This window comes from Hypanus sabinus, chromosome 13 (genome assembly GCF_030144855.1).
Source record: "Hypanus sabinus isolate sHypSab1 chromosome 13, sHypSab1.hap1, whole genome shotgun sequence".
NCBI classification, from domain to species: Eukaryota; Metazoa; Chordata; class Chondrichthyes; order Myliobatiformes; family Dasyatidae; genus Hypanus; species Hypanus sabinus.
The window spans coordinates 22843512-22867975 of record NC_082718.1 but is presented as its reverse complement, the minus strand read 5'-3'; the positions used below and the strand labels follow the sequence as shown (position 1 = coordinate 22867975).

The 24464-nt window shown below is 39.7% G+C and overlaps 1 protein-coding gene across 7 annotated transcripts in view; it reads left to right on the top strand.

The window, feature by feature from the left end:
- Positions 1 to 24464, top strand: part of sfmbt2 (Scm like with four mbt domains 2) — a 220724-nt gene that overhangs the window by 101263 nt on the left and 94997 nt on the right. For all 7 annotated transcript variants that reach the window (XM_059987321.1, XM_059987320.1, XM_059987325.1 and 4 more), the window contains 3 exons: positions 18631 to 18732; positions 20073 to 20220; positions 23311 to 23393. In XM_059987321.1, the coding sequence (XP_059843304.1) occupies positions 18631 to 18732; positions 20073 to 20220; positions 23311 to 23393 (333 nt within the window). The remainder of the gene's footprint in view (positions 1 to 18630; positions 18733 to 20072; positions 20221 to 23310; positions 23394 to 24464) is intronic.

Below are 24464 nucleotides of genomic sequence, written 5' to 3'. Positions count from 1 at the left end.
TTGTGGGGGCGGGGGCGATCTTGTTGAAACCTATCAGATAGTGAAAGCTCTAGTTGCAGTGGCTGTGGAGAGGATCTTTCCTACAGTGGAGGAACCTAGGGTAAGGAGGCATCGCCCCAGAATAGAAAGACACCTGAAAGACCAGAGATGAGGAGGAATTTATTTAGCCAGAGGTTGGAGAATCTGTGGAATTCATAGGCATCGGCATCTGTGAAGGCCAAGTCACTGAGTATATTTAAAGTGGAGTTTGACAGTTCTTGGTTAGTCAAGGAGTCAAAGGTTATGGGGAGAAGGCAGGAGAATGGTGTTGAGTGGGATAATAAATAAGCCAAGATAGAATGGTGGAGCAGACTTGATGGGCTGAATGGCCTATTTTTACTCTTGTGCCTTATGATGTAGGCCTGTTGTCTAGCACTTGATGTTAGCACTTGTCTAGCATCCTGCTCCTTGGCAGTACAAATGCTTGTTAGCTGTTTCTTAATGTCATGCACAGCCACTTAAGCAGTGCAGTCCAAAGCCCAACTGTCTTCTGGGTGAAAAAAAGTCTTCCTTGAATCTCTTCTCCCTGACCTTGAAATCTGTACCTTCTAGTATTAAATATCTCTGCTTTGGTTCCTGTTAGTCACCTTATATACAGACACTCCTGTGCCTAGAATCTCAATCTCTCTCTCTCCCTCTCTCTCTTTCTCTCTCTCTCTCTCTCTCTCTCTCTCTCTCTAGTTTTTATTGTTGTGTTGGTGATTTCTATAGTATTGTTTCTTTTAGTGCTGCATCAGATCTGGAGTAACAATTGCTTTGTTCCCCTTTGTGCTTGTGTACTGGAGATGACATTAAGCAATAATGCATCTGGAATCTTGGGAGCACGGTTAATCCTGTCGGCAAATGGGGCCGGTTCAGGAAGGCACCTTGGTTGGCCTGGTTGAGTTGTGCCTAAAGGTCTGTTCCTGCACTGTATGACTCTAGTCACCTTATTAATTATTTTTTACACCTCCAGGCAGAGCCCCAGTCAGTGTCTTCCACTCAAAGGAAAGCAAACCCAGCCTATCCAGTCTCTCCTTATAATTGAAATGTTCCACCGCATGCAGCATCCTGATGAATCTGCTCTACATCCAGTGCAGTCACGTCCTTCCCATAACTTCTTGTCTAGAGCTGCACATACAGATTACTTGAGCTGTGGCTTAACTGATAGTTTTGAGTTGTTTCACCATTTTGTTTTGCTTTTATTTTCTGCATCCAGGCTAATGAATGCAGTTATTCCTACTGCTGTAATGTATTCTTGGGATGTACATCAAGGTTTCTCAGTCCTTCATGTCGTTCCTATGAGCATGAAATCTATCCATTCATTTATCATATTACTAATACTGTGATTTGTCTTTGTTTTGTACTTTTGCACGTCGTATTCCGCCGTGTTCTGGCTTACCTGCTCAGCTTGTCCATATCCATTGATGCCTCTCTGCACTCTCTTCCATACTCCTTGCTCCAGTTTGTGAACGTGAAAATTTGACATTTTGCCTCCTCAGCCAAATTAGACCATTAACCATAGGAGAAGAATTAGGCTGTTCTGCCTATTGAGACTGCTCCGCCATTCAATCATGGCTGATTTATTTTCTCTTTCAACCTTTTTCTCCTGCCTTCTCCTTGTAACCTTTGATGTCCTTACTAACCAAGAACCTATCAACCTCCTCTTTAAAATATACCCAATGACTTGGCCTCCATAGCCATTGGAATGGCAATTAATTCCACAGATTCAACACCCTCTGGATAAAGAAATCCTTCCTCATCTCTGTTCTAAATGAATGTCCTTCTATTTTGAAGCTGTGTCTTCTGGTCCTAGACTTTCCCACTACTGTGAACATCCTCTCCATATCCACTCTGTCTAAGCCTTTCAAGTTATTGCTAGAGAGGCACAAACACTGATCTCTGTGGGACCTTACTTCTAAAAGCTGCTTCTCGTGATCAAGTTCCCCTTTTCACCAATTGTCAACTCACTGATGCCCAATTTGAGTTTGCCATGACCAAATTGCATCACAGCCTTGGTCCAAGCATAGACCAAAGAAGGAGTGCCAGAGATGAGGCGAGAATTATCTTCACTGACACTGAGTTAGCATTTAACCAAGTGTGGCAATTAAAGACTCTTTACCTGAAACTTCAACCCGAAGGCCAAAGGAAAGAGCGGTTGAGAGGTGAAGAATTTTGTGGAGGGAATTCCACAGTTTGCTTGAGAAAACTCTGTTGCACTGGAGGAGTGGCTAAAATTGCAGCTGCTCTATACTGGAGGCTGCGAAACGATGCATGTCTCAGAACAAAATGAGCCACTGACAAAGAAGTTGAAGACTGGGGGAACTTGACAACCGATGACAAAATACGACCACCTGTTGTAGCAGCAGGCAGCGGGCTCTGCTGTATAGATCTCATACAGCTTCCCTTGCATGCCGAACCAGACGTGACTCTTGCCTAGGGATCCTTTGTGTTAGACATGGCCCTTTTCAAGCAGGCCCCACCTCTCTTCCCATGCAGCTTGTTACTGAACCTCCTGTACAGGTCTCTGCACCATGTTTACCACATTGTGGTTGGACTGACTTTTGTGCTTATTTTACCCACAGCCACAGAGCACATGGAAAAACCTAAAAATAGATATGCATGTAATTTTAGCTTTTTCTTTGCAGTTGATTTTCCACTGTTTGAGGTTAAGATGAAGATTATCTATAATTCACTTAACTAATAAAATAGTGTACAAGTAAATGGGCTATTTTGGGGCTATCTGTTAATGGACTGCAATTTTAATTGACAGAAAAAGGAATATTAATTGGTTTATCATCAAGCCAACTTGGACTGCAGTATGTATTTTAATTTCCCAATTTTGGTGTTCAGATTAAAATGATGCATCATTAAAACAACACTAATCTCTAGGCCAACTGTAATGTGAAGATTCTTTAAAAAATCTGCGTTGAGTATCATTTTCTTTCTTGGTATTTTTCCTTTTAAAGTGTAACTTTTTTACTGGTCATTGCAGAATTTCCGTTCTGTAATGGCACCCCATTATGTGCACTTCCTTATCCACCTGAAAATGTTATCAAATCTCACATATTCTTTTGTTCATGATATTTTCCTTTTCGGGTAAATACACTACATTTTATTAGGTTTTGTATGTACAAGTATTGAAAACTAAACTTGCAAGAGAAAAACATTGGAGCGGGGGGAGCTTCTAAATTGGATGGCCTCTGTAAAACAGAATGGTGATCACGGAGTAATTAATCTAGGCCTGTTGCCAACACTACAGGTACCAAGCCAATTTTGCACTGCTTGCTGATTATAAAGATTTCTGGGTACAGCTGGTGCAAACCACATTGTTGATTGACGGTTCATATCAGCAAGTGCTCTGCTTAATATAAGCCCACACCTCTTAAAATTGAAGAGGCTATTGTGGCTTGAGCATCGCACGCATTCTTCGAGGAGGTGAATTTCACCATGGGAGCATTGAAGAATGGCTCATCATGAAGTAGGGGTTTTCGGACTTTCAGATGCTACAAGTAGATCCTAAGGAGTTTTTGATGAACAAAGGGGTTATGGAGTGCATACACTCAGTGGCCTCTTTATTTGGTACAGGATGTAACTCCAGTATTAAAGTGGTCACTGAGTGAGTATTCACGGTCTGCTCTTGGTGTAGCCCTTCCACTTTAAGGTTCGTCGTGTTGTGCATTCAGAGATGCTCTTCTGCCCACCACTGTTGTTCATGTTGCTGTCACCTTCCTGTCAGCTTGAACCAGTTTAGCTATTCTAATTTTGACTTCTCTCATTAACAAGGTGCTTTCGCCCACAGAAATACTGCTCACTGGATGTTTATTTTTTAGAGTCTCGCTCCATTCTCTGTAAGCTCTAGAGACTATTGTGCGTGAGTATCCCAGGAGATCGGCTGCTTCTAAGATACTCAGACCACCCCGTCTGGCACCAATAATTGTACCACGCTGAAAGTTACTTAGATCGCATTTCTTCCCCATTCTGATGTTTGGTCTGAACAGCAACTGAAGTTCTTGACCATGCCTGCATGCTTTTATGCTCTGAGTTGCTGCCACGTGATTGGCTGATTAGCCATTTGTGTCAATGAGCAGATGTACAGGTGTACCTAATAAATGGTCACCGAGAATAAATCCCTGACTGGCAGGGTGATGAATAAGGAACGGGGTGCTTGCCTTCGTTGGCCATGGCATGTAAAATGTCTTTGGAATATCATGTTACAACATTTTATAAAATGTTGGTTGAACCTCATTTGAGGTATTGTGCATATTTCTTGTCACCATATTACAGGAAGGAGATGGAGGCTTTGGAGAGAGTGCAGAAGAGGTTCACCAGGCTGTTGCATGGATTATAAACGAGATCCTGCAGATGCTGGAAATCTTGAGCAGCACACACAAGATACTGGGGGAACTCAATAAGTCAGGCAGCATCGATGGTGGGAACTAAACAGTCAACATTTCAGCATGGGACCCTTCATCAGGATGAAAAGTCTCGGCCCAAAACATTGGCTGTTCACTGCTACCTGACTCGCTGAGTTCTTCAAGTATTGTGCGTGTGCATGTGCGTTCTTTCTGCTTATCCCATATTCGGCTGTGTAAGGTCAAGAAGAGACACTGGCCGGAGCTGGAGGTTAAAATGTTGGATTGCTGATTGAAGAATTGGGTACACCATGGTTCTGTTTGTGTGCCAGCCAGGCAGATCTCGGCGTACCTAAGTACATTGAGGTATAAAACAAATCCCCAGAGCAGAATGGAGTGCTACAGCTACAGAGAAATGGCAGTGTGAATAAACGATTAAAGTCCAAGGGGCGTGATGTGGTGGATTGTTCAAACACTCATCTTATAGCATATGAGACGTTCGTCGGTTAATTATGTACGATCCACCCACTCACTGTAATGGGCAGACAGCTCTGTTCTCCTCGGCAGATGCTGCGCTGCCCAAGTTGAGGTCTGGGATTTGCAGGATTTCCTTATCCGCAAGAGTCCTTCCATTTTGCGATTGATAATCAAGATTCTTCAGGAGTTCGTTATTTCATTTAGTTTCTTAAACGTCTGCTGGGTTTCACTCATCTCATGTCAAAGATGTCATTTAGCATACGCTCCAAAAGTAGATGATACTTAATGGCATGTGACTGGATACTCTACACTTTTTTAAACTTGCTGAAATAGCTCATCAGAAAATCCTTGATGTGCCGACGGAGACATGGGATGAAGGCACAATATAAAATCTTATAAAAGTGAAGCACTTTGGTGGTGACAGATTGTGGAGTTTCTTCTGGGACGAGTAACCCGAAGGCTTGGATTCGAGTTCCTCGCAGTAAGGAGGAAAATTAACAGATTGCCATTTAAAAAGAAATAGTTTAAATTTAAATTTAAATAGTTTAAATAGTTTAATAGCCATTTAAATAGTTCTAGTTCCAAGGTGTGCTGTGCCTCTGTCTCCATAGCACACCAGGTTTTCGTCTCTGAAATAGCCTGGCAAGCCACTCAATGGCCCCATAACTGCCTCGTCGTATAAATCCATCTTGGTCTCCCCGCCATCACAGAGACTAGTCTGCCTCCAGTACGATTCACTCAACAAGATGTCTCGAACCAGCTGAGGGGACCCTACAGAAAAGCTTAAGGAACCACATCACATCCTGGCTACGGTTACCAAAGCACAGAGTGTGACTGTGTTCACCAGAGGATCCGCAAAAGGTCAGGAACGTGACCCACTTTCTCAAGGGCAATTAGGAAGGGAGATTAAATGCTGAACTTGCCAACAACACTCAGTTCCTGATAAGTGAATTGCTGAAAATTATTAGCTCTAAATGTGCTGTAATGCACTATTGAAACTTACAAAGCCATTACATGAACCGGTTATGGGTATTTGAGTAATGGGAATCCAGATGCTCAGATTGTTATTCAGTTCACCGGCCACTGAAGGCTTAATTTCTGATTTTAAAATTGCTTATAATATTTGTACATTCCTTTATTTTATTAGTTATGAATGCCAACGTTAATGAGGTTAGTGTTACATAAATAAAATGCTGTGTTCCTATTTTCTAGCGCTTCTTTACACTCAGTGGCCACGTTATTAGGTACACCTGTACACCTCGTTAATGCAAAATCTAATCGGCCAATCAGCCATATTTTACGCAGCAATTCAATGCATAAAAGCATGCAGACATGGTCAAGAGGTTCAGTTGTTGTTCAGACCAAACATCAGAATGGGGAAGAAATGTGATCTGTGACTTTGACCGCGGAATGATTGTTGGTGCCAGATGGGGTGGTTTGAGTATCTCAGAAACTACTGATCTCCTGGGATTTTCATGCACAACGGTCACTAGAGTTTACAGAGAATGGTACGATTTAAAAATAATATCCAGTGGAACAATATGCCTTTGTTAATTCAAGATTCATTTGCTATCAAAGAATGTGTAAATTATACAACCTTGAGATTTGCTTGCTCACAGGTAGCCACAAATCAGGAAACCTGAGCGAACCCAATTTAAAAAAAAAGAATAAAAATAAAAAATCACTCGATGCACAAGAGAAAGGAAAAAAAATACAAATGCCAACAACTGAAGCGAACAGCAGCATTCCGAACCAAAATTGAATCCGGAGATCCAAACCACGGAGTAGGCCCAAAGCCTTGCTTATCAGTTCATCTTATTAGTGGGCATGGAGAACAGCAGCCGGGGCGGTCTTCATAGCCTCAGTGAGAATGGCCAGGTTGATTCAAGCTAACTGGAAGGTGACAGTAATGCAAATAACCACAGTAATGTGCAGGAGAGCATTTCCGAATGTACAAGACTTTGAACCTTGAGGTAGATGGGCTACAGCAGAAGGGAACCACACCAGGTTCCCCCCTATACCTAATAAAGTGGCCACTGAGTGTACTCTGTAGAGCAATAGTTATACCATGAAAGAAAAAAAAGTGCTGGAAACATTCAGCAGTTCAGTTAACATTTTTATGTACTGTCGCATTTTTTTGGATATCAATAAATACTAGTTGTCGACAATATGATGGAAAAGTTTCCAAGAAACCTAGTCATTCAGCCTCAACGTGTTTACAATGTGGGGAAGACTGTAACTCTTCTTAAAAATAAGCTGTAAATGTTGTCGATGTGGTTTGAGCAAAATGCTATTGTGGTAGTTGTGTTCTGAGTGAATTTTATTGCTTTACATCCTCGCACAAGAGGCCCATGCAAACAGTCTATTCAACTTGCCAATCTACCCTTTCATCTTGGCGTTCTGCCAATTTTGGTTTCATTTTGCTTTCACTGTAATTGCATGTGGGACGCTGGAAAAATGTTAACAGTGTTGCTGGAAGCTTTACTGTTGACAAATGATTGTGATCTAGAAGTGAAGTGCGAAAGATAAATGCTATTTTATTTATCGATTTGCAATAGCCATGTAAATTCTGCTCTGTTGGATGTTTGTTTTGATATTAACACGTGAATTCTTTCATAGCCAGCAGTGGTCCCAGTTCTATTTTAATTAAACTTGGTTGTTCTGTTTACAGTTACTGCATGTATTTGCATCCAATTTATCCCACAGCTTTGTAGAATATATGCTTTACACAGAAACATTTCACTTCTCCTTTATGTGAATGTGAGAAATGGTTCAGATCTTTACCAGATTTTGGAAAGTGTAAATATTTTGTGAGTAAACCATGCCAGTTCTTGATTTTTCTTTTTGTGAAAAAATGCATATAAATTTTCCATTTGATTTGAGTAGAATTTCCCCTATTTGAGTAGAAATGTAAAATAGCAGATACAGAACCTCTTTGTAAACTTCAATAGAAGTTCAAAAGATGAACATATGTTGGCTGAGAGTAGTTGGCTGAAAGTTCGGCAGAACTTGAGGCACAATCAATGGAAACTTACTTTAGTTTCAGGTTGAAATCTCTCAAGACTATTGTAATCTTATATTTTTCTACCCTTTCAGCAAAATCATGGCATTTTATGAAAAGCTTATTGCCAAAACAAGCCCCAGCAGCTTTTCCTTTGATGAGTACACTGTCATAATTTCTTAAATCTGAAGATCTATTCTGGGGACATTAAACAGTTCACTTAATCTGTTCCTTTTTTTTTGTTGTGGTTGATTATGCACTGTTACACTGAGTAACTTGGCAGTCCTTTCCAATGTTCTTAAGGTTGTTGAAATCAAAGCAATTAACTGGGTTATGAAGGTAATCAAACCCTGTTGCAGTTGTCTGTGGATCGGTATATTTCCATATATTTCTGAAGATTAGTATTGTCTGTCTAGCTACTTTTATTTCAGTTATCAGGCATTTCAAGGGTATTGGCTTCCATGCCTTTTAACATGAAGACACTTAAGCAACAATATTGAGTAATTGGGAAAATTCACAGTAGGTTCAAACTATGATTGATAAGCTGCAAAAAATAAAGCTTCTCCTCCTTCAATGATGCCACTTAAAATTTACTTCATCACCACCATTTTTATTGCCTGTCCATGTAATCCAATGCCGTGTTTTATTTGATATCCATTCTGTGCTGTGAATTGGAATATTTTACCATGTTGAATACATAAATAGAAATTGTCTTGTTAATGCCTGAATTTTGTTGTAAATATACTATATTTTGCAAGAAGTTCCTAAGCTGGAGGGGCAGACCAGGAATTAAGACTAAAACGTTGCTTAAACAATGACAAACTCTGCCATCTTCACCAGGGATTAATCTTACCCCTGGGTGATCCCTGGTGTAAGGATCCTACAAATCCCTGGAAGGGTTTGTCATTGAAGTATCGTTTCAAATCAATATCTGTATCCAGCTAGAAGCCCGAGAAGATTTTATTCATCACATACGCAGGGAAGGTGCTAGGACCTTTTTCAAAACCTTGCTCAATTGAAAATTGGACTTTACATAGATGCAATTGTTGCCTCTTTGAAGCATATGATTTGTCAGAATAAAAAAAACTGGTGATATTACCTTCATTTTAAAAGAGCAATATCGCCAAAAAAAATGAATAATAGACCTGGTTAAGATGTAAAGAGAAACGTGCCAGGTGTGTAATTATAGTATTTTTCTCAGTGCAGAGTTTAGGAAATGCTGAATATAAACAGATGCTCTGTGAATGCAGTGGTACACAAAGACAAGAGAATAAATGTCTCCTCCAACGTTTCATAAGACCAAGATCCACATGGACCGACAACTGAAGCTCTTGACCATGTCTGCATGCTTTCACGTATTGAGTGCTGTCACATGATTGACTGATTAGATATTTGCATTAATGAGCACGAGCACAGGTGTACCTAATAAAGTGGCCACTGGATCTATGTCTGCAGCTGGAAGTTTTGAATTCATTCTGGAGTTTTGTTTGACAGGCCCCTTGACATCGAATTAAGAGACTGGATTGCTCGTATTTGTCCTGGTCCCTGGCCACGTTGCATCGTAACATGTAATCTTGAGTGTATTATTCACAGCTCAACCGTTTGATGTGAGTTTAGGGCACTGTTATTTTTGGGTGGACTGGGGAGAGCATACGGTTCCATAAAACCAAGCAAGCGTAATCACTTTTAAAGAGCATATCCAGTCCAATGCCAGAAAGATTAAAGCCAGGAGCAGCTGCCATTCGCCTAGAAAGTCAGATGCATGGCATTGTTTTCTTCACCCCTCTCTACGTCAAATTTATTGTCTTTACCCACAGCTGCAGTGACCTTTTAGCTTGAAATGTGCCTGGTGAAAAATTCGACGGAGCATTGCAGGTTTTGGACTCCGTTCACACAGTGGTGCTGTTTCTGTTCGTAGGTGCACAGAATCTGACTGAAGTGATCATCGTTTCTAGAGGATGAGGTTCGGTACAAGCGGCAGGAACCTGTTTTGTACTTGGATCAGGAAAGTGGAGTTCAGCATACCAGACAGGTCTTGGCTGCAGAGGCCATATCACTGGGTATATTTACAGCGTAGGTTGGTAGGTCCTTGATTAGTCAGAGCGATGAAGGTTATGGAGAGAAGGAGAAAGAAGGAGGTGGACAAGGATAAGATATCGACCATGGTGGGACTGTGGATCGATCTCTCTTCCCTGCTCACGCACGTGCCTGTCCATTCGCCTCTTACTTGTGGAGTAGACCGATGGGCTGAATTCTGCTCCAATGTCTCGTGGATCCCTGACTCCGATTCATTTATTTATCACATTTACATTGAAACACAGTGAAATGTGTCTTTTGCATTACTAGCAAAAGCACTGAAGGATGTGCTGGGGGTCAGCCAGCCTGTGCAACGCCGCTTTGCAACATTTCCAAATCAATGACAAACCCACACAGAGTGAAGGAAAGTGCTGGTGTTTATGCAATTCTTGTTCCTTGACTGTGCTCTGATGTCTAACTCATTGTTACTGACAGTGGATTCTGGATAATAAGGCAGCCACTTACTTGGGACCACTTTTAAAGAAGAAAGACTAATCGACAACATTGCTGGGATTGCCTTCGTTTCTTTGCGACGCTGTTCTGCGTAAATGGGGCAGGAAGCTGTTGCTGAATAGGTTCTAACTACGTCAGTCACGCACACTTGTGTGGCCCTTGGATGCGAGACCGTGCCTGCACTGATTTCTGTTGCTCCCTTCCCTGCTCACTTGGGTGCCTGGCCTGCTGAGTTCCTCCAGCGTTTAGTTTGTGTTGCTGGGATTTCCGGCATCTGCCGAATCTCTCTTTGTGATTTGATCACTTGTGCGCCTATCCATTTACCTCTGAAATGTTGTTGCTCTTCCTGCCTTTGCCAGCTTAATTTAGCTGCTCATTCCGGATACCAGCTGCTCTTTGTCTGAAAGATTTATTCTTGGGTTCCCTTTCAACCTCCTCCCTTGCGCCTTAAACCCTTGCCCTCTCGTTTGGACTCACCTACCATGGGAAACAAATTCCGCGTGTCTACCCTAAAAGAACACCACCAGTAGTAGAATAAAGCTGTGCATTAGTTCCCAATAGGTACCTAACAGAAACAACATTTGAGAGACATTTAAATGTCTCTGGGAATTTCATATACCTTTATCAAATCACCTCTCAGCCTCTTTCACTCCAGAGAAAATAGTCCTCCCTCACATTCAGGCAACATCCTGGCAATCTTTCCTGCAGCCTGTATAACTGAGTCATGTCTGTCTGGTGGGACAGTGACCAGAATTGCACTCAGTGCATCAAAGTGCAGCCAAGCCAGTGTTATGTACGTCTCTGTTCATTTACAGTTGATGCACCTACCATCAAACGCTCCCAGCCCAACCGGATTTCCATAATGCTGCTTCTTTCATGGAGCAAATTAAAATGGGTCTTCCTCAGCAGCTCTGTGCTGGGGGCCATGAATTTAAAGCACCAAGCTCTTCTGCATTTAATGCTTGGTTGCCCTCCCCATGGCCCAGATTACCACTACTTTCCTGCCCCAGAGACCTTCCCACCACCTTGCTCTCATAAAATTGGAAATCTCTTTTGACAACATTCCATCCCCTCCCCAAGTCCCAATTTTCTGACGCAGTCCAGCATGCTCCCCCCCACCCCCACCCTAACAGTCCCTGTTGGACCCCAAAAGCCGACACTTCCTGGCGCCGTCTTCTCTAAGTGATCTGCTGACTTCCTCTGCATCCCCACGATGTACGAAAGAAAGCCATTTTGCAGTTCTAAGGTCCATCCAGCAGTGTACGGTTTTGTGGGTATCTCTCCAGCAGCGGGTCCACAGCCCAGATTAGTCACTTTAACCAGTGGGTTTCTAGGGTTGTGTGCCTGAAACTGAGATTTGAGAGTGGTGCAGCCACAACACACACACAGGGCTGCAGAATTTAGTGAACTTTGTGATCCCATAACCAAGAAATTAAACTAAACCACAGTGGATCTTGCACTCTAGTCAGTTAAGCTGAAGGGCAGTTATTCAGCTTAATAGGATGAGACTACTTTAGGAGTATCTCCATCTTCAATGCCAGCAAATGACAAGGATGTAGTATTTATAACTCTTCAGTAAATAGTGTCTGTAAGTGTCCCATCTGTATATGAAGTTACCAGACCTAATCATCATCCAATATAACTATGGTATTAAGAAATAGATGAGTGCTCTCAATGCGGAGAAGTTCACACACCTTGACAGCATCTTTGATGGCAGAGAATAATAGCAGCTGCTCTGCGCGTAACCACAAGAAACTGCAGAGAGTTGTGAGCACAGCTCAGCACATCACGGAAGCCAGTACTTTTGTCCAAACTTCTCGCTGCATCAGTTAAGCAGCCAGGATAACCAAAGACTCCACCCATCCTGGACAATCTCTTTTCTCCCCCCTTTGAGCAGAAGATACAAAACCCAAAAGGTTGTACCACCAGGCTCAAGGACAACTTCTATGCTGCTTTTATAAAACTACTGAACTCTCCCCTTCTATAATAAGGGGAACTCTTGAACTCTCAATTAACCTCATTATTCTTTTGTTTATCTGCAATGCACTTTCTCTGTAGCTGTAACATTTTATTCTGCATTATTATTGTTTTACCTTGTACTACCTCATGCCTAGGTAATGATTTAATTTGACGAACTTTTCACTGTATCTTGGTACATGTGGCAATAATATACTGATTCCAAGTCTTGTCAAATAAGAATGAATAACACAATTAACGAATCTTCTACCATCGCCATTTTGGTGTTGTAATTTTCCAGAAGATTAACCAAGCAACTTGCTGAACTCCACAAGGTTATTTTGCTATCTGCAAGTTAGGAGTGTGACTGATTATTCATCAGTTGCCTAAACTTTTCTCTAGAAGTTCTGTCATGCAATACTCGTGAATCTGACTGATTGATACCATGTCCTCCACCGTCAGCATTTTCTGGCACACTACGGCTACAATGGGCAGCTCGTAAAAGATGACTGCAATGACTCGCTGAAGCTCATTTAATGGACCTGCCTACACTGTGTCTTTGATTACCTAGGACAACGGCCGCGGGGTGCATGGGAGCACCTTCCACTCCAAGTCACGATATACTACACTAGGAATATGCTGATGACTACACGTTAAATGAAAGTTGCTTTCCTAGAAAATGGACCACTCCACATCACAAATTATATTCTACCAGTGAAACACACTGGAGTTGTGATAAAGGATCTCAGACTTTATTCCTCTTCATAGATACTATCTGACGTGCTGACTTGCTGGCTGAACCAGCATAGACATCTTCTCTCATCCCAACACTGAACACAACCTGTGGACTCACCTTCAAGGAGTGATGTTGTCTGTGTTATTCATTTATTATTATTTGTTTAGCATGTGTGTATTTGCTCAGTTTGTCTTTTGCAGATTGGTTTTGCTTGCCCGTCTTTGTGTGTAGTTTTTCATTGACTCTACTGTATTTCTTTGTTCTACTGTGAATGTCTGCAAGAAAAGGAATCTTGGGGTAGTATTTGGTGACAGATATATACTTTGAAAATAAATCTGAATTTTAAACTTTTGCTAAGTTCCTCCAGCATTACGTGCGTGTGTGCTGTTCAAGATCTGCGGAGTATTTGTGTTTACCGTATTGCAATATTTCTTATTGTAAAGCCATGTCATCCGTACAAGCATCGGGAAATGCAGGCTGGGAAAATGTATTAATTTATTTACTTCTGTGGCATAAATTCCATCAAAGCAAATTTTATCCCTTATCTGTGATTTCTCAGTGGTGATTTGTGAATTCTGTGAGGGTGAATTTCCATTAGCCGGACAGCTGCAACACAGGTGAAGTCTGTATCCCCTTTCCTCTTGGAACTTCCTACCAAACAACATGACAGGATTTATAAATTTTTTCACTGAAAATAACCGAAGCATACAACACTATACACCATGAACTAAATGTTCTTTGCTTCAACTATATGTGGAAGCTTGTTTAAAGTCACGGACCAGCTGATCTTGCTAATGGATGTCTGTCCTCAGCCAAATCAGTGAATGCATGGATTGAGCCAGGACTTGACTAACTGGCAGTTCAAGTTGGCCTGAGAATATAACAGTACATTTGATCAGTAGATTAACACAAATTCCACCTTTACAAATGCGTTGTAGTATTTGGAATGATGATTCTCAGTGAATCCATATGAATTTCTTTCTGTTTTACTATTTAGTGACTAGAGAAATATATAAAGCATTTATGTTCTGAAATCAGTATGCGTTTAAAAAGCTTAAAGGAACAGTGACATCAGCAAACAATATGTACTTTCAGTCATCTGATAGTAGGGTGAATGTTGAGATTAAATACAGTGGACAGAATAATATCTACTGTGCGAGTGTCAGTAAAAGTAATCAAGAATTCATCTGGTTTGTGTGCAATTGTATCTAAGTTGTAGATATTGGAATCTGGAGCAACACACAAGCTGGAGGACCTCAAGAGTTCAGACAGCATCTTCAGAGGGGGAAGTCCTGACCCTCCATGGATGCTGTCTGACCCACTAAGTTCCTCCAGGTTTTTGTGAGTTCTGGAGAATCTTGAATATTTTCCCCTTGCAGATTTTTTGACAAACTGTTTATTGTAAAATCTAGATTCGTAAATTGTTCAACTAAAGCAATTTGGGTAGATAATACTGTATATATAATGGTGAAAGCTACATCTAATTGAGAATAATTTAGAAGCTTATAAAAATATGTGGATTGCAAACAGCTCCACTAGACTAATTATAAAATAAGTTTAAGTATTTTGTATAACACACAAAATGCTGCAGGAACTCAGCAGGTCAGGTAGCATCTAAGAAGGGGAATAAACAGCCGACGTTTCAGGCAGTCCTGATGAAGGGTCTTGGCGTGAAATGTTGACTGCTTATTCCTTACCATAGATGCTTTCTGACCTTCTTCAAGTATGTTGTGCTTTCTTTAAGCTGAGAACCTAGCAAATGGACTAGGAATAAGGTACTGCAGTTAAATAGCATGGCCAGCTTTAATGCTTCTGGATACCCCTCAATTCAATCAGACCTCAGGATCACTCTCTCTCTCCCCTGATCCTAATTCTTCCCAGGCATTGCCTGCGATCTTGGCCCTTTCCTTCTCACCACCCTCTTTACTTCAAATGATGCTTAACTCTGGCATCTCCATTTTTAAATAATCCAATTGCACATTTTCCAGATGCATTTAGTGAAGTTCCCAGAGTAACCTGCTCGGTGCTTCTTCACATGTAGCTTTAAGTAAATTGTTCTTTATATTTGAGCCAGTGAATACATTTGTAAATCGGTACCAAGGTTGTTGCATTAATGTAGGTGTTAATAGGATACATTAAACGAACTTTTGCAGATGGAAAGAAAATACTTTATTCTAGTTCTTCACTTTTTTTAAATGATATTCTTACATTGTAGCACTTTTCCTACTTTGGATAGCGTTGGAGTAGCTAGGGTTTGGGCCAACATTTCTAATATTAAAAAGAGCTTGAGGATTTATGCCATATCTTATTACAAAGAGGAGTTAGTATTGCCAATTTTTCTAAGTTGGATGCAGATGTTATAAAAAAGGCTTTGTTGGAATATAGTCAGTAATGCCTTTAGAAATATCTAATGTTGCAATCGTAATTGAACGTGCATTATCATGGACAATTTTCCACAAACTAATGACACTGTTTGTCTCCCAGCACTGTAAATTATGTAAATTGGTGGGAATTGGAATTAGCTTCATTCAAGTTGCACACAGAAAAAGGTTTTCTGTTACTAAAACTTTGACTTTATTTTCATTTATTTGCTTAAGCATTATAGTGTCAAAATGTGTTTAAGGATTTCTTTATCTTTGTGAAATACCCAATGGTATTTATTTTAACAGTGATACATGAATACAAATTAATATACTTCATTGTTTTTCTTTAACTCCATTAGAACATCCATTCATATCAATGGTTTAGAAAATCTATTTTTCTTGCATGAGACATCAATTGATGTGAGCACGTTTGGACTGCATGTGGGTGACATCTGATAGTGATGAGCAACACGCACAAAATTCTTGAAGAATTCAGCAGGTCAGGCTGCTTCAGGGGCCCCTCCTCCTTCCTTTTCGCCCATGGTCCACTGTCCTCTCCTACCAGATTCCTTCTTTTCCAGTCCCGTAACTTTATCTCTTCAACTTCTCACCTCCCAGCTTCTTACTTCACCCTTCTTCCCTCACTTGCCGGCTTGAAATCCTTCTCCTCCCCACCACCGCCTTATTCTGGCTTCTTCCCCCTTAAGATCTTTATCAGTCCCGATAAAGATCTTGGCCAGAAACATCAACAGTTTTTCCTTCCAATAGATGCAGCCTGACCTGCTGAGTTCCTCCAGTATTTTGCTCTGAATTTCCAGCATCTGCAGAATCTCTTGTGTATCTGATAACGATGAGTAGATCTCTCATAAATTGATAAGCAATATCTGGTCTTATTCTCCTATTCACAGTTTCATAGAAATGTGTATTTAATTTTCTGTTCGGAAAAAAAAACTCCATGGATCTGTGAAGATACTTCCTTAGCTTATACGTTTTAGATCCTTGAATTTTTGCATTGGCCATTTTTGTATCGTCTTTCAAAATCATGTGCACTACTTCAAACACTTCAGAGATAAGTATAATTGCAACATAATATGTTGTATTTTATCCTCGTTTAATTTGAAGGTCACCGTCATTTTGGTTGGGAGCCTGGTCAATTTATGCTGTACGCTTGCTCTCCTTTTATGAGTAAAGCTGTTTCCACCTATAGAAATAATGCAACACATTGTGATTGCTTCTTGTGGAAAGCACTGATATCTGAAGGAACGTTATTGGTGGTTCGCAGCTAGGAACTGATGCACAGCAAATGTACTGCTGAGGCTTGATCTCCATGAACAACTGTTGATAAAGAATGCCTTCTTAAATACTCCCAGTGGTATTTTAACTTTTACTCCTGAAAAGCAAATGCAATAAGCTATTCCCCATCCCTCCTCCCCATCCAAATATATTAATGTCCGCATGTCTGTTTTTCAGCAAGCTCTCCTTGAGGATTAACAAATACAACCAATTATCGGATTAGTGAAAAAACTTTAAGCTGGGAGCAGATTTTATCCATAATTGTCAAGAGACTTACTTTATGTACTTGCTTTAACACTAATGGGGAAAGATGTTTGTGTCTGGTCTCAGAGCATGGTTATAGACCTTTGACCCAGAAGATGTTCATTTACAGTACCGGTACTTTAAATTTTTTAATACTAACCTGTTTTTTCTCCATTTTCATCTTTCTGCCACCATGTTAAATAAGCTCACTGATAAAAGTGAGCTTGAACTGTTATATTTGTTTCTCTCTCCACAGATGCTCTCTGACCTGCTGAGTGTTATCAGCATTTCTTGTTTTGGAATAAACTTCTGCTTCATTTTTTTTATTTCCAGTAGTCAAAACTTGCATTATATAAGTTAACACTAGTGCATTGTTTTCAGACCCTAACATTCCAAAGAAATCCAAAGAGTTCAAATTGGTGATCTATGATAGAGAGACAAATGAAGCATCATCGTTTTCTGGGTTTATATGAATATTGAAAGCATATCTTGATTAGTATATATGAGTTCAGCATGCCAAGCATTTTGTACCTGTTATCAATTCTGTTGAAATTGGTGACTTCAAAAGGCAATGCCTTAAAATGGTAGCATCTATCATTAAGGACCTTCACCATCAGGACATTCCCTCTTCTCCTTACTACCATCAGCGAGGAGGTTCTTCCCTCCGGTATTAGATCTCTGAATGGACAATGATCCCATGAATATTAACACACTTTTATGGCTCTTTATTGTTTGCACTACTTTTAAAATGTATATTTTTTATAATTAGTGGTATATTGGTATCAATGCAAGTGTAGCAGTTCACAGAAATGGAGGGAGTTTGGATGGAAAAACTTGATAAGATATTTTATTACACCCTCTCAGAAATCCCATTATGATAGTAACCTCCCTGTTTGCTGGAGAAATTGTGGAAATCAAAATGCAAATCATTATCATATTTTTTGGGACTGCCCTGTTATTAAAGACTATTAAAGGGGGATACACAATGCCCTACAAGACATCTTTAAATGTGAAATACCCTTAGAGAGTAAGACCATATGTTTTGGGTATATACCTCAAGAATGGTTGAAAAAAGGTAAATATTTAATGAATATACTGTTGGTGGCTGGTAAAAAGACTCTTACTAGGAAATGGTTATCACAGGAGAGCCCAGCTTTAAATGCATGGATGGAAATTACAATGGACATTTAGAAAATGGAGAAGATAACATCTGTTAATCATAAGCTGGAGCAATTTGGTTCATACTAGGAAAAATGGTTTAACTACATAATGCCTCATAGGCCTGATTTTATTCTCACAAATCAATGAAACTGTTGTAAAAAAAAATCACTCCCTACTTGTACATAGTTTTTTCCTTTTGCTTGTTTTTTCTTTCCACTCTTTTCTACAAGTGTATACCGTAGATAAATACTTTGTGGAGATTTTGTGATATATATGATATGATATATCTGTACAATGTCTGAAATACATCTAATGGAAATGTTTATTTGATGAACTTCAATAAAAAAAATTCCAAAAAAAAATTAATGGTGTATTTATGAACTGCACTGTACACCTGCAGCAAAACAAATTTCATGACATATGTCAAAGATAATAAATCTGATTCTGAACACAAGGGTGTTGCACTTCATGATCTCTGTTCTTGTGTAAAACTTGCAGGACCAGTCTGATATAAGGACTCACTGCTTCACAGTTGGCATGAAGTTGGAGGCAGTCGATCCAAGGGAACCCTTTTTGATTTGCCCTGCCACGGTGACCAAGGTGAGTGAGCATTGCCAAGTCTATAATCGGATTAAGATAACTCGTGAAGATACCTTCCGGAATTAAAATATTTACTCCATTACATCAGTTTTGAAGAACCTCAGGTTTCGTAAAAGAAAAAAAAAATTACTCCAAAACATTAGGAAAACAACATTTCTAAATCTGTAGTCAGTGGTGTTTTATTTTTTAAAATATGGGTGACACAGTTGTATAGTGGATAGTGTGATACTATTACAGCTCAGGGCATGAGAGTCTGGCTCCATCTGTAAGGAGTGTGTATCATCTGCCCACGTCCGCATGGGTTCCTGTGGGTGCTCAGGTGTCCTCTCACTTTCCAAAGACGTACGGTTAGTAGATTAATTGGTCATTGTAAATTGCCTTGTGATTAGGCTAGTGGGTTGCTGGGTAGTCAGGCTCGTTGGGCTGGAAGCGTCTGTTCCATTCTGTACCTCTAAATAAATAAAGTGATACAGGATTTTCACTGCTCCTTGCTAAGCAGCTGTAAAATTCTGTTTACTTAACATTTTTAACAAGAACAAATGCACAACAATTGTACCCAGAGGGCTTCCCTCAGAATAGGAGAACATTCCTTTAGAACAGTGATGAGGATGGATTTCTTTAACCAGAGGGAGGGGGATCTGGGGAATGCATTGCTGTAGAGCCCAAGTCATTGGGTACGTTTAAAGCAGAGATTCTTGATTAGTAAGGGCGTCAAAGTACAGGAGAATGGGATTGAGAGGAATAATAAATCAGCCAGGATGGAATGGCAGAGCAGTCTTGATCAGCGGATTGTCCTAATTTTGTTTTTGTATAATGTCTTGTGCTATTTAAAATGCATGTGTACACTGGTATGCTTAAAAACTCGATTTCAAAAATATTATCCATTCGAACCTATTCGTCTAAATCCCGAGCAAAATATTAAATTCCAAAGTTCAAAATTTGAAAGTAAATTTAATTACCAAAATACATATGTCACCCTATACTGCCCTGAGATTGATTTTCTTCAGGGCATTCACAATAAATGCAAAGAAACACAATAGAATCCAATGAATAAGTACACACAGCAAAGTCAGGCAGACAGCCAATGTGCAGAAGGTGACAAATCATGCAAATACAAAAATGAAAAAAAAACAATAAATAAATACTAAGTATTGAGAACACGAGTTGTAGAGTCCTTGAAAGTGAGTCCATGGGTTGTGAAATCAGCTCAGTGTTGTGGTATCCAGGCTGGTTCAAGAGCCTGATGTTGAGGGGGAATAAATGCTTAACTAATTTTCTTAATAATATTGTTAATATTTTCTTATTTTTTAATGTTTGCTTAATTTTCTTCAATCCTGTAGGTTTTTAACGACCACTATTTTATGATCACAATTGATGACTTAAGGCCAGACGCTAGTGAAAACTCAATGCTTTGCCATGCTGATTCACCAGGGATCCTACCTGTTCAATGGTGCCTTAAAAATGGGGTCCATCTTACTCCCCCAAAAGGTTGGTGTTACTTACAAAAAAATAAGTTTTTTGGATAATAAAACCACACAACATATTTTTGAAATTATTTTACTAGATCATCATCTTGCATCTGAGTGTAAATCTTGTACTGATTTTGCAATGCAAATGCTGATAGTTGCCTAGCAACAGTGGTTAAAGCATAGCGAACAATCATCATGTTAGTTGGTAATTCATGAATTTCCGTCCTGTGTGAATCAGCTGATATCCAATATGATGTGTATTAAAGCTGATTCATGATGGATGATTTATGTTTTTAACCTTTAAGTTGTTTCACATTGCATTACTATTTTCCCGCAAGTTGTTCAGATTTGTAATTATGTTTGCAGCTCTTTAAGAGAGAGACCAAATGCACACACTAAATACTTGGATGTCACCAGGTTAATTATTTGGTATTTTCCTCAACAATTTCAGTTCTGTATTGGAAATCATATATTTACACCTACATAAGTTTATAGAAAGGAAGTAGCAGTACAAAGAACTTGCTGTAAAAAAAATTCTGTGGTAAAAATGCAGAGTCATAAAATCACCCTTTTATACAAGACGATAAATTTTCTGTATGAATCCATGATACCCAGGAATGATTCCACTGCAGGTGATATGTTGCTGGAGTGAATTTTTAAATTGCAGCTCCTTTGATCACCTTCAGGAGAAAGTGATTCTAAAAGAACATGTGAACCTGTGTAAGTTGTGCAGTTGGCATTAAATTCTAACTTCTGACTTGCAGTAAATAAACACGAATTAACCAGAATCTGCCGTTTTATTATGAGAAAACCATTTTTAAACAGATAACATGCAAAATCTTAACTGCGTCACTGACATTTCTTTTAATGGAAGAAAATCCATGGAGAGGAGCCCGATAGCGTAGCAGTTCAGGTAGCGCTTTACAGAGCTAACGATTGGTGTTCAATTCCCACCACTTTCTATAACAAGTTTCTGTGTTTCTGTACGTGCACATATTTTAGTACATGACAATAAACTTGACTTTGAAACACCTGCATGAATGCAATACAAAGGGCCAGATCTGGTAGCTAAATTTATTTCAGGATTATGCAGTTGAAAATGAGTGAAAAGAGATGATTATCTTGGAAATTCAGCAGAACCTTTCCCAGCATAATTCATACTTGCTCATCTGACATCATTGCTGACAGAAATCAGGTTTCTTCTTCAGTCCTTTACTTCCTCCTAACTTCTTATTTCATCACCCGCCCCCCCCCCCCAACTGCATACCTTCCCCCTCACCTAGTCTCACTTCCACCTGCCAGCTTGGACTCCTTCTGCTCCCTTACCTTCTAATTCTGGCTTCTGTCCCTTCCTTGCTAGTCCCAGTGAAGGGCCTTGGCCCAAAATGTCGACTGCTTATTCCCCTCCACAGATGCTGCCTGGCTTGCTGAGTTTCTCCACCATCCTGTATGTGTTTTGCTCAAGATTTCCAGCATCTGCAGAATTTTTTGTGTTTATAATGATGTCATCTTTCTTTTATCGCATAAGGGAAGGTAGTCTGCTTTGCCCTCGGTCTAACCTTGTTAATCTTGGGCTGACTGTTTTCAGGATAGAACCCTACTGATCCCACCATGCTTTTGTTCCATCATTTAGACCTCCTCGTCCTGTACCATGAGTCCTCTTCCTCAATCTGCCGTCTGTTCCAGTGGGCAATTCCCCGAGCTGCAAACCCTCCCTCTCACCTCTATCCCTATCTTCAACCTTGATTGGCCAACCTAAAGCACCCTGAATTCCCAGACTCAATTTTAGTCTCCACTGAATATTTCCATCTGCAAAGAAAAAGAATGCAGTGGCCCTCTGGAGCAACTGAAGTTGCGGTATGGCAGCGAGTTCACGAATAGCTAAAGGAGCTGGCACATCTTGCAGCCCACTGAGCTATTATCTCCATGCGATCTGGACCACCGTGCAAAGAGCTGATGTGAACATATGACCCAAATTATCTCATTCTGTACTGGAATCATTTTGATGCAATGTCCTAAGGTTTGTTCGGCATAAATTAGGAAATGCGGGTAGTTAGAAATGTAGCTTTGACACTTTACATTCAGTTCTTTACCTTTTTTTTACAAAGTTGATATACTTTTGTATAGAATAATCTGTCTGAATGGCTTGCAAACAAATGCCTTGTCAAAATCAAAGCCATTATGTTTACGTTGTTCTACCTCAATGCACTGTATAATGAACTGATCTGTATGAACAGCATTCAAGACAAGCTTTTCTCTATCAGTACATGTGAGCATAACAAACCAATTACCAAAGCTGGGCCTAGTTGTTATGATGGCAGACAAGGCAGGAAGGATTCAATAGCTGTCATCTGCTCTCCGTTTTAGCGGAATCTCTAAGTGGGTTTTGTGGGCGTGTTTGTTGTTAACAAAAACAAAGCATTTCACTGCATGTTTCAATGTACAACTGATGAATAAGTTTCTGAATCTCAGTTTGGGCTGCCTGGGGAAGACTTTCAGATCTAAGTCTACAGCTACCAAAGATGCCCACATGCTCCTTATTAGAAGTTTCAGCTACCGGTTGTACAGTTACATTTCTGACAAATGTGCACCAAAGCACAACTGAACCATTACCACACTAAGATCAGTGTCCACCTTTGGGTATTGAACTTAATTTCGAAGTTTATCACAGAGAAAATGCACTCCCAATCTTTTTTCAAAATCAGAATCAAGGTTAATATCATTGACATCATTGCCGGTTAACTGTCGGCTAACTATTACTTGGATTGCACTACCTGTATGTATAATCTATATTTTCATTTATATTTATCATTATTATTGTTATGAGCAGAGAGACAACATTTGCCGGAAGTAAATTCCTTGTATGTGTACAGGTACTTGGCGATTAAAGTCTGATTCTGATTCTGACATGTCATGAAATTTGTTCTTTTACAGCAGTAATACAATGCAAGACAAAAATTACTATAAATTACAGTAAGAAATTGTGTATAACGTGTGTGTGTGTGTGTGTGTGTGTGTGTGTATGTGTGTGTGTGTACGGCCATCAGAATTGGATAAGAAAAGAAAAAATATATTAAATATTGCTTAATAATTTTTTTTACTCTTTCAGGTTATCCTGGTCTAGATTTTGACTGGGCTGATTATCTTAAACAATGTGGAGCAGAGGCACTGTCTCAGTACTGTTTCAGAAATGTAAGTTTTGTCTGCATTTACAAGAGCTTATTATATAATAATTGCATTTAACAGCCTTTTACTGTTTCAGGGAAATAGTCTTATGAAATTTACATAGTTCTTAGAATTATCTGATGATAATATTTTTGGACTATTATATACATTTTTGTAATTGTTTTTTTTTTAACCAAATTAGTTTCCAACATATAATTGTCTAAAATTAGTGTCAAATTTGTGCTGTAAGTTCTTGAGTTAAAAACTGAAATTCCTTTCAAGCTAACTTGAGCAAACAACACTCATGTTCTCAATATTATTTATTTACTTTGTATAGTTTGCCTTTTTTCACATTTGCTGTTTTCCTGTCTTTATTTGTGTGAGATTTTTCATTAATTCTGTGTATCTTTGTATATACTGTGAACGTCTGCAAGAAATGAGTCTCAAGGTAATATATGGTGATTTAATTTGATAATCGTGCAAAAATCAGAATTAATAAAGTAGTGAGGTAATGTCCGTGGGTTCACTGTCCATTCAGATATCAGATGGCAGAGAGGAAGAAGCTGTTCCTGAATTGTTGAGTGTGCATCTTCAGGCTTCTATACCCCCTTCTTGATGGTAGCACTAAGAAGAAGGCATGACCTGGGTGGTGGGGGGTCCTTAGTGATGGATGCCACCTTTTTGAGGCATTGCTTGGTGAAAATGTTCTGGATACTACCAATTTGCTATTGGAGTTTGCAAAGGGATCAGTTTGTATAAACCAGGAGTGAACCTCTTAAACAACGCAAAATGCTACGAAAAGCTCAGCAGGTCAGGCAGCATCTATGGAGGGGAATAAACAGTTGGCATTTCAGGCTGAGATCGTTCATCAGATTTCCATCATCTGCAGTATCTTGTGTTTATGCAAGAATTAAAGTTCTCTTTTAGATAACCAGTTTGGCTTCTTCTTTCCTTTCCAGTCCTGATGAAGGGTCTCAGCCCAAAACATCCACTGTTTATTCCTCTCCATAGATGCTGCCTGACCTGCTGAGTTCCTCCAGCATTTTCTGTGTACTGCTCTGGATTTCCAGCATCTGCAGAATCTCAGGTGTTCATGAA